Source organism: Gobio gobio (assembly GCF_949357685.1).
Source record: "Gobio gobio genome assembly, chromosome: 15".
NCBI classification, from domain to species: domain Eukaryota; kingdom Metazoa; phylum Chordata; class Actinopteri; order Cypriniformes; family Gobionidae; genus Gobio; species Gobio gobio.
The window spans coordinates 21,894,631-21,909,802 of record NC_137108.1 but is presented as its reverse complement, the minus strand read 5'-3'; the positions used below and the strand labels follow the sequence as shown (position 1 = coordinate 21,909,802).

Sequence of the window (15,172 nt, the reverse complement as noted above, 5' to 3'; positions counted from 1 at the left end):
TGGTGTGCTGGGCTAACTAGAGCTCTTCTTAAAACATACTTTGTTCTTATATTTGTATAAGTATATAGGCTATTCTTTAGGTAGGAATAAAATACAATACTGTTTTTATTTGTATGTATTTTCTACACTTCAGACAGGTGTCTGTCCGGATTTGTGTATAAATGCAAGACGTCACATTAGGCTATTCAATTTGTTTCGTTTTGTGAAGAAAAGGATATGTAAATGTGAAGATGAGAACGTTTGTTCGTGGACGTGTATTGTTTGGAGGATTCAAACGATTCATTGCTTGCACAAGAGCGCATATGAGGAAAACACTCGGACAGTGTGTGAAATAGTATTATAATAAGGGAAAATTTCCCATAGTTACCAAATGACCGTTAATAGTGTTCAAATATAGGCATCATTGTGATACTTACCGCTACATGTTCTTTAGGGTGGAATTCTTGTATGCTGAGAGATGTCAGTTCGTTTTGGTGCACACAACATGCATCGCATTATGAAACTATTCTTTTTGACATCTTGGAGTGAAAACATAGACTGAACTTGAGGCCACGGGCAATCTGCCTCCCGTAGCTCACACACATCTTCCGACTAAACGCGCGCTAATTATAAGCGGGTGATGCGTAGCAACCTCTCGCGAAGCAGCCTCTCCAACGTTTCGCGAGACTTGCGAAAGTTATTCACTTATTTTAATATATATAATATAATTATTACCATTTGACAGTAACGGAGGAACGCCACCGAATGTAACTAAGTAAAAGTACAGTTTTTTCACAAGAAATTTACTTGAGTAAGAGTAAAAGTACCCATCTTTAAATCTACTCTAAAAGTACAAGTTACCCAAAAAATGTACTCAAGTAAATGTAACGAAGTAAATGTAATTCGTTACTACCCACCTCTGCCTGTCAATCACTTGGATCAACAATAGGGTGATAGGGTGAGGGTTTTTAATGTTCTGTCCCCGACTGGAGTTGTCCCCGGAAATGTCCCCGTTTTACAGCTCGTTCCAAACAACCCGCAGATATATTGGAAAAAAAGCGCCCAACCAACATACAGCTGCTACGCTGACTCTACTTGGTAGCGCACGCTCCGCCCGCTTCAACTTCATGAAGAACGTACCGAGTCGAGAGCAGACAGAGCGCCATTATCGTCAAATATCAAAAGAAACCTCGTTGTCGCTTTCAAGGTAGTAACATACTAACTATTCGTTTTTAATTTAAAGTAATATTGTATGTGCTTTATAACAGAGCCTCAACAAGGTGCGGGATTGTTTTGTCCCCAAAAGATCTGCAGTCACAACGCAGTGATTACCACACATCTGAACTATAACTTCAATATAAAAACCTTAACCCTAACCCCAAACAATTACACTTGCAACCAACATGTGCAGAATACATATACTTTCTGCTTAAAATAATCCTAAAAAGCTAAATAACAAGACCAATTAAGGACAGTAAGAATTATTTTCAAGCATAAACGTAACAAAACTTTTGAAGTAAAAAAAGTAATTTATATAGTTGCCTATAAACTTAAATAAAATTATAAAATGTTACAATATTTGTTGAATAGTTTTATTTATCATATTTATGTTTTATTTTTGTTATGTGTTTTTGTTAAGTCATGTTACAATATTGTTTTGAACTGCTTATTTACAATGGTTAGCTTACCAATAACTGTTTTCATTGTTTGTTTGTTTTTTTTGTGTTTTTTTATTGTATTAAATCCAGACCAAAAATCCTAATAATCAAACAAATGAGATTTAAGTGATATTTTGACCACTCAAATATGAAATGTCCCCGGTTTCCATTTCAGAAATATGGTCACTGTTTTCACTACATTAGTTTGAATCACTACATTTTAGTGATGATAAATATTTGCAATAAATTTAGTCATGGATTATTATCATTTAAAATGTTCGAAATAGTAATTTTTTTTCAAATGTTTGAATTTTGTATGCGTTTATCTCTTCCAAAGTTTAATAAATCAGACACTGATGGCACAGTGCTCTGTTTTAAGTCTTTTTTTTCAACCAAAAATGCTTTGCGCTGGTTAGGGGGTACTTGGCTGAAAAAATATTTCACAGGGGGTACATCACTGAAAAAAGGTTGAGAACCACTGACCTAGACCATACACATAGATATGTGCGGCACGAACAGAATGTTAACCAAATCTTAACCAATGGCCAAAAAGTATCGTTATTCTTGGTTGCAAATTCAGTTATGTTGACTTTAAACTATTTTAAGAAGCCTATCATTGGTGAAGAGGCTCTTACCTGCGTCGAGGGGCTTCAGGTGAATCGTTGGGGGCCACACCTCTTGCCACAGATGCCAGAAACTCCTGCCTCTTTTGCTGCACCAGGCAGGCAGCGCGGATTATCTTATGACGAGGTGTGCGGAGGTAAGGCCGGTTGACTTTCTGTGCAAGATCTTCAGTCACCATTTCCAAGTCAGTCTAACAAGAAAAATAAGAGTGCTGCGTTGTAACTAACTTAGAACACACACGTTAAACATGTCCCAAGACTAGCATGTGTTATTAACCTGCATAAGTTCAAATATTTCCTTCTTTGTGCTTTTGGGCTCCAGAAAGAACCCGTAAGGGTAAGAGCACTTGAGAATACGACGAGTTTTAAGTAGTTCGTGCACTGCATCTTCAATGAAAGTAGTGTCTGGAGGACCTCCTTCTCCTGAAACAACATAATGCAATAAAGGAGTTAAAATATAATTTAAAAAGTCTACAACACCAAGCATTAAACTTGAACTGCTGCTAAATGTAGAAGGAATCACTGTCAGAACTAGTTTTCCTCTACACAGTACTTCCAGTCTGTAAATTTTAACACAGGGAAAGGACACAAGGTTGACCATGCATGAACATGGCATGGAAATAATTTATTAACATTACACAAGTGTGGTTTTTTCATCTTACTTCCACTCAGAACTTTGCTCAGTTGTTCCATCTTGTCTTTGGCCGTCTTAAGCAGGCGATCTTCAAGCTGTAGGACAGGGTGATATAGATACACTGTTTTAAACTATAGACCATTCGCCTCAGGATCATCACGTCACATCTAATGTCAGTCTACGGACTGCCAAAATTCTGCTCATTGACCCTGTGATGCATATTCCACACAAAACTGGAAAGAACATTCATGATCTGGCAAGCTCTAATCTGATTGGCTGGTGTTATTTAATATCTGCAAGTAAGGACACAGTATTTTCACGTCACCAAGAAAAAGTCATGATTAACCCTTCTCTGATCTTCGGGGTCTTTTCTGACCCCAAAGGACGTTTGCTCAAATTAAAAAAAAAAAATCCCTTTGTCCAAATGGCATGAGACTTTCTACAATAGTCAACACTCTCTCGATCTACAGATAAAAATAATTGGATTGATATCTGTTTTTATGTTCGTGTGAAAAAAAGTGTCACACTTAGAAAATGGACAAAATTCATCCTCAAAAACAGAAACAACACAGAACACGCATACAGAAATGAAGTGGCACACTTCCAACAATGCATAAAACATCCACAATGCAAAATGATCATGCTCACACACACACACACACAGGAATACATTTGTTATTGCTGTTCAGTTCATTGCATTTTGATGTACATGTTGTGTATTTTTTACTCAATATGTAATATAACTGTAACAGAACAAAAATTAACTGAAATGAACAGTTAGTAACTGAAGTGTAGATTAAATTTGTAGAATTATAAGAAAATCAGATGTTTGAAATAAATGATAAACTCTAAAGACTCCAACTTTTCTCCTGTTCAGGTTTGATTGTAATCATAATGTAACATTGAAAAAAATATTTTTTCAGTACAAAAAAATGCCAAACTTTGACCAAATTAATTAATTTTAATTGTGACTTCATAACATTTAGATATGAATCCAACTGAAAAATAATAGTCAGTCAAATAGCACATAGCAAATAGTGGCGCTCTGCAGCCTTTTACTGGTACTGTTTTTTTTTTTTTAAACAGTATTTTCCAAAAGATGGCCAAAAATCTTACACTAAACCATGTCAAATTATCCATGTTATCCCCACGAATGAAAGTTAGAAATTTGGGTCTTTTATAAAGTGAAATTTACATAAAAAACTAATTTTGTGTGAAAATACATTTAAAAAAATATTTTGTTTATTTATTTATATAAATAAAAAAATTATTATAAATGCTCCAAAAACTGCACAGATGTTGAATAAAAACATTAATAAACAGAGTAAAATTACAATTGTTCTAAAAAAAACAATTGTTTTGTCACAAAATTACATTTTGTTGCCTGTGGTCTGTGGAGACCCCAAATACCCTCAGTGTAATTCCCAAAAGAAGGCCTTTAAAAAAAAAAAAACAAGTTTCATACCAGTCTATTATTATTATGGTATAAACTTTTTCTGATAAACAGCATGAAAAAAACAAAAACTGTGGTAATTCACTTGATATGGCAATCAGACGGTCTCTTCCAGTCAAGCTGGTACTTGGCCAGACTAAACTGCATTGTGAACTAGACTAATAGTTGAAGATTGTGCGTATCTTTGTAGACTTTTACCTGGTAGCTGTGCTCGTGGTTCTTAAAGCGTGTATAATAGTGCATAAAGCGATCCAATTCCTGGAAGTTCTTGTGTTTCTTCTCTGCCTGCAAATAACAATAATAATATTTAAGTGTGTGTAAAAGTGCAGGCAAACTCAGATCTTTTTCTTTATTCAGTTTAATGTTAAATAAATATATAAATGTACATAACTGCCCTTTACATCTGTGGGGTGCTTTAAATGTATAGCACTAATAAAATAAAAAAAAACATGAGCATCATGAGTACACAGTCAATGGTACCTCAACAGTCATCTCTTTAGACTGCTCCTCCACCTGCTGAATGACCTCATAGCGTGTGCAACGGTAGTATCCTCCTGTAGAGGAACTGTGTTTTTTCCATTCTTCCAGACAGATCCAGCAGAAATCATACTTGCACTGTACAGACACACAAACATTCTTTATTAATAACGCCTATGCTAAAACAAACCACGAGTCTACTTTTATTATGTCACTAGCAAATGCATTTATCAGTCTAGCAGGAGGCTCACTGGGAGTTGTGGGATTCTGACAGCGGGGATTATGTGTGTTGCTAGGAAACTATCTCTCTCACTTTTTATTTTTGGAGTGCTAGTATTTGAAAAGTCTCAGTTTAGTAACCTTGTTGCACGATGATCAAGATTGAATTTAGAGTAAAGCATTACATCCTAAGGCACACATACGCATTTATTTTTTCTTGTAATCAAAAAGGTTTATCAAGATTTCCTCATCTACTATTCTTAAAATGATTTAACGTCAGCCCACTGTTGCAGAGGCAGACCTTTTCTAAACAAATCTTAATCTTTACAATAACATTCAATTATGATAAAACATGAAAGACCATAATGATAAGCAGCAAAGCTTACATTCAATGCTTTCAAATCCTTTTAACGACCCTTCCAATAAGGGTTTTCATCCAAATTTCCACTTTTTTGGTCTTGATTTACACTTTTCTTGGCTCACAGCCATGTCAGCACAATTCCCTTCTGGTTTACTTCCTACAGGAAGATAATATTTCATCTCTACTGAGAAACAGAACACCCCAGTCAAGGTGTCCCCCAAGGTTCTGTTCTTGGCCCTCTCCTTTTCATAATCTACAAATTTCCTATTTGTCAAATTACCAGCCATCATGGTCTTAGTTATAACTGCCGCGCTGATGAGATTTATTCTAGTACCTGTTCTGATATACACACCCTCCCACTCATATTGATCAGTGGAACTGGGAATTTTCTTTAAAATAAAAAAGCTGAATTAAAACTAAGTAGGCCATATTTAGGCCATATACCAAACTTCCTTGGTATCATGTTTGACCCTTTGTTCACTTCCAGAGTTCACACCAACTCTCTTGTCAAGCAAGCCTGCATTCTACACCTCTGAAAACTCCATGCCTCCACCCCATACTTAACCTGGTATATAAATAAATCCTATTATTATTACGCAAATAACCTTGGCACATTGCATGTGGTTACAGCCCTCATTCTTCTGAATGGGAGATTTGCAGTTGGCACAAGATTTGGAGTTGGTGAGTAACCACAGGCAGTTGGCAGCATCTTCATACGCCTCACTTACACCTGCCACTGAAATGAAAAAAGACAGAAATAAAGATGCTTGAGGTCCAAAACCATTTTTGGACAGGTAGGAACAGCACTACAGAAAATGCATCCAAGTGGTTACTGCAAAGTATAGAGAAAAACATGCTCACGTTCTTCTGGTTTCATGTCAGAGACTTTCTGAAGCCACAGCTTCCAAGTTTGGCAGTCACATGGTTCATGGGCCTCTCCTTGGCACTCCCTGTGAGGAGAAACATCAGCATGATGTCAGGCCTAAGTATGAGGGGAAATTCCATTTCTAGTGAATATCTTATTTCTGATCTATGCATTTGAGTTGGAATGGCTTTTTAGGGATAAATCGGTGTCAAACATGAGCAAAAGATTAATCTATGCTAACATATTAACATGGTGTAATGTAACAGTTTTTGATCTGTACCCTCCAAGTTCAGGAGTCTGAGATGTTCCACATTCAAGTTTAACATTTAGCACTGCCATCCACGACCCACTCAGAACAGAACTGTGACCCACCAGTTGAGAACCACTGCTATTAAACAACGATGGCAGACTGTAGACCGCAAATGCCTTTAAAATGACCACTTCAGCCTAGAAAATGCACCTCCGTATTAGATTCAAATCCATATTCACACAGACTGATAAAATGTTTGTGTATGTGAAAGGGAGGAGGGCGTTTTGACTCAAATTTAATGCTCAGATCTGGCACAAGCAGTGATGAGATACGAGCCCACTGAGTGGGTGTGTGTGTGTGTCTATGTGTTTGTGTGTTGGGGACATAAGGGCCAGAGCTGTGGGGAAGAGAAACTCAGCCAGCTGCATCGGCAGAGACCACTGTGAGCAAAACATACATACAAACACACATTCTTCAATATGAGCCCTATAAATCATGTTCTAACTGAACTGGAGTTTTTGTTCAGATTCATAAATTCTCTCTTCTGGTACTATGGCTCGAGAGATTTGTATCAGTGACTGGCACTGACCAGCAGAAGAGATGGCCCTTTCCACAGTCCACTGCAGGGGCCTGGAGGCGAGGAAAACTGAGCGGGTCAGAGGTGCTGGCACCTGGTCCCTGCCCAGCCAATCGCACCGCTCTATCACAGCCAGCCCGCGGGCACCACCGGATGGCAGGATTATTCTCAACAAACGCCTGAGGGAGAAGAAAAAGCGTAAAAAGAAGGAGCAAGGAAAAACGGAAGAGAAAGCAAGTAAAGGATGCATTTAAAACATAAAACACTTATCCATCATTTATTTATTAGGTGACTTTCTGCAATTCTCTGATTTCGATTGGTCAAATGCAGCATTGAGCATATATATTTTATATATATATATATATATATATATATATATTCCAAATGAAGAGATACAAGGAGCTAGATGAGATAAAATGCATCTATACAATTTTACATTGTAAATATCCAAGCTAAACAGCTGCAGATTAATAATATAAATTTGTCAGAGCCGATGGCTTCATGGGCAGAACTCCGACATGTAGCGTGGTTGCGCTTTGGGCGCTCATGGTCCTTTCCTGATCCCGCCCCCCTCTCTCTCCCACCACACTTCCTGTCCACTCTCCAACTGTGCAGTCTAAATAAAGGCATAAATCCAAAAATAAATCTTAAAAAAAAAAATTATAATACATAAATATTTGATATACTTTGTTTTGAAGTACTTTACTGACTTAAATATGTCCCTTATTTAAATACTTATAAATGTATATATTTATGTTGTAAAATGCACTACACTACCATTTAAAAAATTGGGGTCAGTAAGATTTTTTTATATTTTTAAGAAGTCTCACCAATGCTGCATTAATTAGAGTAAAAACAGTGACATTTTATTACAATTTAAAATAAAATAAAAATTTCTATTTGAATATAAGCTGAATTTTCAGCTTCTTTACTTCAGTCTTCAGTGTCACATGATCCTTCCGAAATCATTCTAATATGCTGATTTGGTGCTCAGGAACATTTCTTTATTATTATTATTAATGTTAAAACGGTTGCGGTTTCTTTCACAACATATCTTCAATCACTTTTAATCAATTTAATGCGTCCTGGCTGAATTAAAGTTTTACTTTCTTTAAAAGAAAATCTTACTGACCCCAAACTTCAGAATGGTTGTGTATATATTGAATATTGAACCATTTTTCCTAATAGCAATCAAATATAGATATAATAAAAAAGTATCAATTTCAGATTAAATAAAAAAAGAGCTTATTTTAGTCATGTAAAGAATTTGCCTTAAACGTTTGTTAATTAAAAAAAACTAAACTAAAGTATTTTGTCCTCTACGGTTCATCTAATTTGCTGAGTCTTGTTATGATCCCAGGATGAGAGTTAATTTTTACCAATAGCTCCAGAAGTCCGTAGGTATACTCTGACCCTGAAAATGGCTACAACAGAGCGCAGACACCCCTGTGGAAGAGTCAACATCACCATAGCAACATAATGAAAGGCTTGGGACTCCCCAGCGTGAGAAGTGTCATTCTCAGACATTTTCAGATGAGAGCTGCCATTGTTACAGTTACTTCAAACCTCTCAGCTCCCATTTCAATGTTCCACTGTTTTTGACTGACTTCACAATAACACTAAACACACACTAAACACTCCACTGAGAACTGGTCTGTGTGACTGGAAAACCATCTATGAAGACAGAATCACAGAGTTTAAATCAAAACCTAATGCTGACTGACTGCTGTATAGCTCATGTTTAACTCACAATATCACACAGTAATACAATTACAATGGCATCCACATAATTCAGACTAATCAGACTAGTGCATCTGATCATGTAATTATACCTTGATGTCAAACTGCAGATAACGTTTGTCCATCTCTCTGGACACAATGCTCTCAATGACCTCAACAGGAACCAGCTGGAAGCAGTCAAAGGCTGGGCAGAAGATATTATGGGCCTCCCCCTCCTGGATCTTCAGATTCAGAAAACTGCCAAGGGCAACGTACATATGACAGTTACATGATATTACAGCGGTAGTGAGAACTGACAGTGACTGTAATGTGACTAAAACGCTGAAAGGCTCTAATAAAGAAATCTCTCACCTTTCCCAGCATACTCTGCAGAACTCGTGACCACATGGAATATCAACGGGCTCCTCAAACATTGAGGCTGCACACATACAAATGCCGCACTGACAGAGGAGAACAAAACAACCTCAGTTAGAGCATATCTAAATAGACATAAAATAATTATACACAGATGTAGCAGCATAAAATGGATCAGAATAATAAACTTAAAATAAATCACATTTAGCCGATTTATCTCATGACAAACTATTCAGGAAATGCAGCCAAAATCCTCATGCCTATTCAATGATTATCAAGTTCACTTCTGGTGTAGACCGCGGCTTTGTGAAAGTGGTGATAATGCACCGAAAGGAACCCGGTTTTAGACTACAATGCCTTCTTTATTGATACATGAAAGAACTGACTGTTACAACATACTGAGACGGTTCTGATCGCTCATGAACCAAGCTCACTTCACAAAGCATTTTGAAGGTCTTCTGATACACACCAAAACGCCGTCAAAGAACAAGCGGCGACGAAAGCCGACAGTGGTGTCGGCTCACATCAGCTGCGTCTGCATGGGCAAAAAAAATTTGTGCTTGAACACACCTCAAAAACTACAGCCGACAGCGAACGGGCGTTCTGCACCTGCGTGAGATATAATAACTGTCCACAAGAGCAGATGACTCTGTATTCGTCATAAAGGGAATGTGAACTAGGAATGTGAATATACAAACTGTAACCAAAGCAGCGCTCGCATACTATTTAGAATATGAATCATCAATTGGGCAACATACGGCCATGCTGTAATGAAAATATTCACATATTGGAATGTTACGAAAAAATGAGATGAGGATAAATTTATAAGCACCTTCTTTGTGTCTTCTGCATTTGCTTGCTTTGTAAACCAGCGAACGAGAAATAACAAAACAAAAGTGACAAAGCTAACTAGCCAGTCAGAGTATCTCTTTTCCCGATTCAACATGCTCAATCGGTCAGACTAAAGCCTTGTTGTGTCCAGGCCCTTAGATAACGCTGCAAATGCAACTTAAGGTGCTTTCATACTAAACTGATGTCTGCCAATTGGGCTCTCAGAAGCACAGAAAGCAGGAAAAGAAGGTTCAAGACTTTAATTTCAGCAATAAAACGTATTAAAAAAACCACAAATCACTTTAGGTAAACTTCAAACTGGTTTTCATATGTTGAAATTTAATCAATGGAAGTCAGAAGCCAAACCTTGGTTAAGAAAAAAGATTATGTTCATAAAGTACAAATTATAAAAAATTATTGCCTTTGGTTATTCGATTTTGGTGTTTTTGTATTTCCCTGTGTGTTTGAATTATTCAGGTTTTTTTTAGGCGTCTCGTATTTGCAAAAATATTAGCAGTTATTTACACACCTACCCCAACCTGACCCATTAAACATTTTATATCCATGTGTTTGCGTTTTTTTAAATAAGTGCAATAGGAAAAGGGAGAAGAATGAGTTCGGAAAAAGGCAGATTCAAACTTGGGTCAGTCGTGTCAAAAGTTAACAACAGCTTCCTTACTCTCCATGCCACTGATCCGGTTCCCAGTGGGATTTCTTTTGTAATTTTGTCTGGCTTAATCAGACAATGATGGGGGGAGTTAGAGTAAATAGCCTCTGCCAGAAGGCGGGCTATCTGAACATGATCTAAATAGACACTCTGAATATATTATACTATGAGCAGTGTTGGGGAAAGTTCATTTTAAAAGTAATGCATCACAATATTACTTATGGAAAGTAAAGAGTTACGTTTTTTACTTTTTCTCATCTGGGCTGGACTGGTCTTGCTTGTTTGTTTTTTTAATAACAATCTTTTACTAAGTTATATTATTGGCAAATGTAAAAGCTACCAAAAGTGAAATTAAATGCGAATTCACACCTTTAGCTGTGCTGCCATTCTGGCTTGCAGAAGAATAGGACCTCTTCCGGCGAGATTCTGAAGTGTGCATATGATGGACACTTAACTATCCCATGAGGCCCAGAGAGAGGATTTGTGAATGGAAGTGAAGCGGTGCAAATGACGCTGGTAGGTCACATGATAATGACAACATGGCGAATGTACTACGTCCGGATTACATTACATTCATACTACACAAATTCATACTATATAATATGTTTTTTAGCGCTCGCAAAGTTAATCAAAATAAGTATCTATTTGCAAAGTTATTCAAAATAAGTACCTACTCAAGAGAGTGTGCGATTTCAGATGCAGCCAACTACTTCAGAAATGTATCTAAAGTAATTTTTGCTTATTAGTATGATTAGATTGGGTCATTGAAGGTCAGCAACAAAGACAATGGTTAATAAAGTGAGATTAAATACATAAAGTATATTTGTCTCATTTAACATTTACTGTACTTATTGCAGGTCTGAGTAATATTTTGAGTTTGTATTTCACGGTTATTCATTTTGAGGAATACTGAATCTGTTTTTGTGCAAGTGAGATTAGTAAATGCCTGCTCACATTTAGTCTAGAACTACAATAACCTTCATATTTATACAGTGTTCACAACGCCTCTGCACATTGCTCCTGATTTCTCTCAACATGAGGACAGAGGAGCTATCAGTCAATAAATGGGAAAACAAAGTAACTTGCGTTACTTATTTGAAAAACTAACTCAGATATTTTGTTGTACATTTAAAAGTAATTTACAGTTTAAAAGTATTAACAAAAAGGTAATCTGATTATATAACTTGTGTTACTTGTAATTACCCCCAACAATGACTATGAGTATTGGTTCAAAACATTTTAACAACACAATTCTTATACATATGTTGTTGTTTTTTTCTTATCTTAAAAAAAAATGCATTAACACGTTCACGACAATAAAATCTTTCCAATTTCATTTTTTTACATTTTCATATTTTAACAGGCCTTGTTTTTATTTAATAAAAAGGTTATCGTGAATGCAGAATATGGAGAAAGAATCTTGGAGCAACCTGAAGTTAAATGTCTTTGTCAGGGGAACAATGGTAGCATTGATCCAGTTTATGGGATTTGAACCTACAAACTTTCAGTAGACCCAATCTAACCCCACTGCTACACCACCCGAATGTATCACTTAAGCATTTAAATTATATTACATGATTGCACAAATTGTAGAAAGATGAAAAACAAATTACTGCATATCTCCAAAGAAGAGGCTGTAGAATTACTACCAATAACTAATAGAGGACCAAATCTGATCCCTCACCAGGGAGCGATCGTCATCAGCAGGGGTCAGGCTGATCTCGTCCGGAGAGGTGATGGATGAGCGGGTGGTGCGAGGCGTACGGGGTGAGGGCAGGGTGTCCCAGGTGTTGTAGCCTCTAGGCGGAGGAGTGGGCATCTGAACACCTGAGCGCTGGCAGCAGTCTTCAGCATTAGACATCCAAGCTTCCAGGAGTTTCTCCCTGTCCCAGTCTAAATTTCAAACAGATACTCAGGTCAGTGTGCTTGGCAAAAAACAGCTACAGGAGGAGTCACGCCAATTCTAAAAAATACATTCTTTCACCTTTCAAATGTTTTAAATTAGCTGGAATAACAAATGATTCAACAGTTTCAACAAGGCTGTTCCTCTGAGTGGGGAAAAAAATACCCAGAAGTTGTTTTCCCAAAAGATATGAGAGCACTTGATTGTCATCATATTAAACCTGCCAGTCATGGTTGGTATACTCCCACATGTGAGGAACAAAAAGGAGGTGAAGCTATTAGCAAGTTAATTTTATTAAAGAAAACTACAACAACAAAAATGTTCATTAACACATGAGCATGCACCCTCTCGGGGCTGCAAAAAAGCGTTGATGATCTGAAAACACAGACAAACATACAGAATATGTTAGAGATCTCCACTGAGATATTCTGCTTTAAATAAAAGTGTAATACAGCCAGTCTGGGTTCCTTCACGTGGCTGCTGCTGTTACCAAATCTGCGATCAATCCTTCTTAATGATGATCTGTAATAAATCTAAGCATGGATCTCGACCATATTGTTTGCAATTGTGGTTGTGAAATAAATGCACTTATGAAACTTCTGTGTGACAACATGTATTCATTTTTGCTGTTGTTATACCAGAAAAACATTAACTTAATTCAGAATTAGGAAATTCAGGAAATAGTTTTAGCTTTTTGAGAGAAGTTTTACCAGTTTTCATAATGTAGAAAGGGTGTTAATTTATATGATAATACTATAAACCAGGAAACGTATACAAGTAAACAAATCGTATGCATTGATGTTGTCGATTTGTGCTTATAAGTAAAAGTGCAATAATTCTAATGAAATGTAAAAATACATTTCTCAAATGACATGATCAGTAATAAATTTGGAGCAAACTAGTTGTTTTCATCCGTTTAACTCTGACTAAAGTTTCCATTGACTAAAACTTGACTAAATTGCCCAGACTTTTAGGCCCGGTTTCACAGACAGGGCTTAGATTAAAGGGGTCCTTGATTATGGTTTCACTTTTTTGAGCATAAACAACACCTGCAAAGTTATGACATTCAAAGCTCAATGCAAAGGAATATATTTTCTTTTACAGAAATCGTTTTTTAAGGACTACAACAAATGGCTGGTAGGGACTACAACAAGCTTCTTCACAGGTTAGTGACATCACTAACCCTAAAATTTACATAAACCCTGCCCCCGGGAACACGCAATAAAGGGGGTGAGCCCGTGTTGGGCTGCTTTAGAGAAAAGTTAGAGTTGTTGTAGTCAAGCACATTTGAGTAGTCTGCTCAAGCTGTCGCATCAGTCTTTTCACATTTATTGCAATATAGTACATAACATAAATGCAATAGGATGTCATAAAAGCAAGATGACAACATAAGTTATAACCGTAATTAAACTAAACTATATCTGTTCTATCTCCAGGCAATTTTAGATTATCATGACAGAATATGCTAATCAATGACTTGAAGTTAGTGAACTCCACATCAGCTACATAAATTCATCAACTAACCATGTAGAAACGTCCTGTTGCATTCTACATGTTGTCACTTCTTCGTGAGTCTCTCCATCATTGTCCGACTCTGGTTTTAACATAAAAGGCTGAACAGTTTCTGACCTTTTCAATGTGTCTGCGTGAGGTAATCAGAGCTGCTAACACAAGCTCTTGAAGCTCCGCCCTCGTCTAGAAAGGGGTCCGGGAGAAGCAGCTCATTTGCATTTAAAGGGACACAAAACCGGCACGTTTTTGCTCACCCTCAAAAAGTGACAATTTTAACATGCTATAAAAATGTATCTGTGGGTATTTTGAGCACTCTGGGCGCATCAGAGACTTACTTTACATCTTGTAAAAAGGGGCATAATAGGACCTCTTTAAACCAGGATTAGGCCTTAGTTCAATTAGGACAAAGCAGCTTTTTTTTAAGCGTGCTTTCAGTTAAAACAGCTCAAACATGCATTTTAGTCTGGGACTAGTCTTAAACCTTGTCTGTGAAACCAGGGGATAGTCATCTAAAATTTGATGAAACAAAAAACAACTAAAAAGGCCATTTGACACAGGACTGTGTAAGCCTAATTTAAAAAAAATAGCTGAGAAAATTATCATTGCAATTAGCAATTACAAGCAACTATTAAAATGCATGCCAAGACATTCAATCGATAATAAGTGCAAAAAGACATTAAAACCTTTTTGAACTAGCTCCAAGTTCCAGTTTTCTGCAAACAGAACAAAGGTTCCTCTTCCTCTTGTTCAGGGCTACACAATGGGACGTGGTGACATATAAAAAGGACATGGTATATACACGGCATTATTTGGTATCTTTGGATGAACTTATCAGTCAGCATCAATGAAGAGCGCAAGGGTAAGAAAAGATAAAAAATGTCACTTCTCACAGGAAATCCTGGAGACAGTCCAGACAGCAAAAGACAGATAACGCAGTCCATAATCCAAGGCGAAACAAATAAACAAATAAAATGTATTGCACATCTAGCTCAATTGTTTGTACTCTGCTGTGTTTAGTATCATGGTTTCAGAGTCAAAAGTATGAATTTGGGTTTAAGATTAAAAGAAG

The 15,172-nt window shown here is 36.8% G+C and overlaps 1 protein-coding gene across 1 annotated transcript in view; it reads right to left on the bottom strand.

Moving 5' to 3' along the window:
- The window catches only part of ankib1b (ankyrin repeat and IBR domain containing 1b), a 41,204-nt gene that overhangs the window by 10,593 nt on the left and 15,439 nt on the right, over nucleotides 1–15,172 (bottom strand). Inside the window, exons 6-16 of the mRNA XM_079837271.1 lie at nucleotides 12,373–12,581; nucleotides 9,188–9,276; nucleotides 8,929–9,073; nucleotides 7,109–7,275; nucleotides 6,266–6,354; nucleotides 6,010–6,140; nucleotides 4,828–4,962; nucleotides 4,546–4,632; nucleotides 2,923–2,989; nucleotides 2,538–2,683; nucleotides 2,273–2,451 (exon numbers count right to left, since the gene is read on the bottom strand). Coding sequence (XP_079693397.1) covers nucleotides 2,273–2,451; nucleotides 2,538–2,683; nucleotides 2,923–2,989; nucleotides 4,546–4,632; nucleotides 4,828–4,962; nucleotides 6,010–6,140; nucleotides 6,266–6,354; nucleotides 7,109–7,275; nucleotides 8,929–9,073; nucleotides 9,188–9,276; nucleotides 12,373–12,581 — 1,444 coding nt within the window. The remainder of the gene's footprint in view (nucleotides 1–2,272; nucleotides 2,452–2,537; nucleotides 2,684–2,922; nucleotides 2,990–4,545; nucleotides 4,633–4,827; nucleotides 4,963–6,009; nucleotides 6,141–6,265; nucleotides 6,355–7,108; nucleotides 7,276–8,928; nucleotides 9,074–9,187; nucleotides 9,277–12,372; nucleotides 12,582–15,172) is intronic.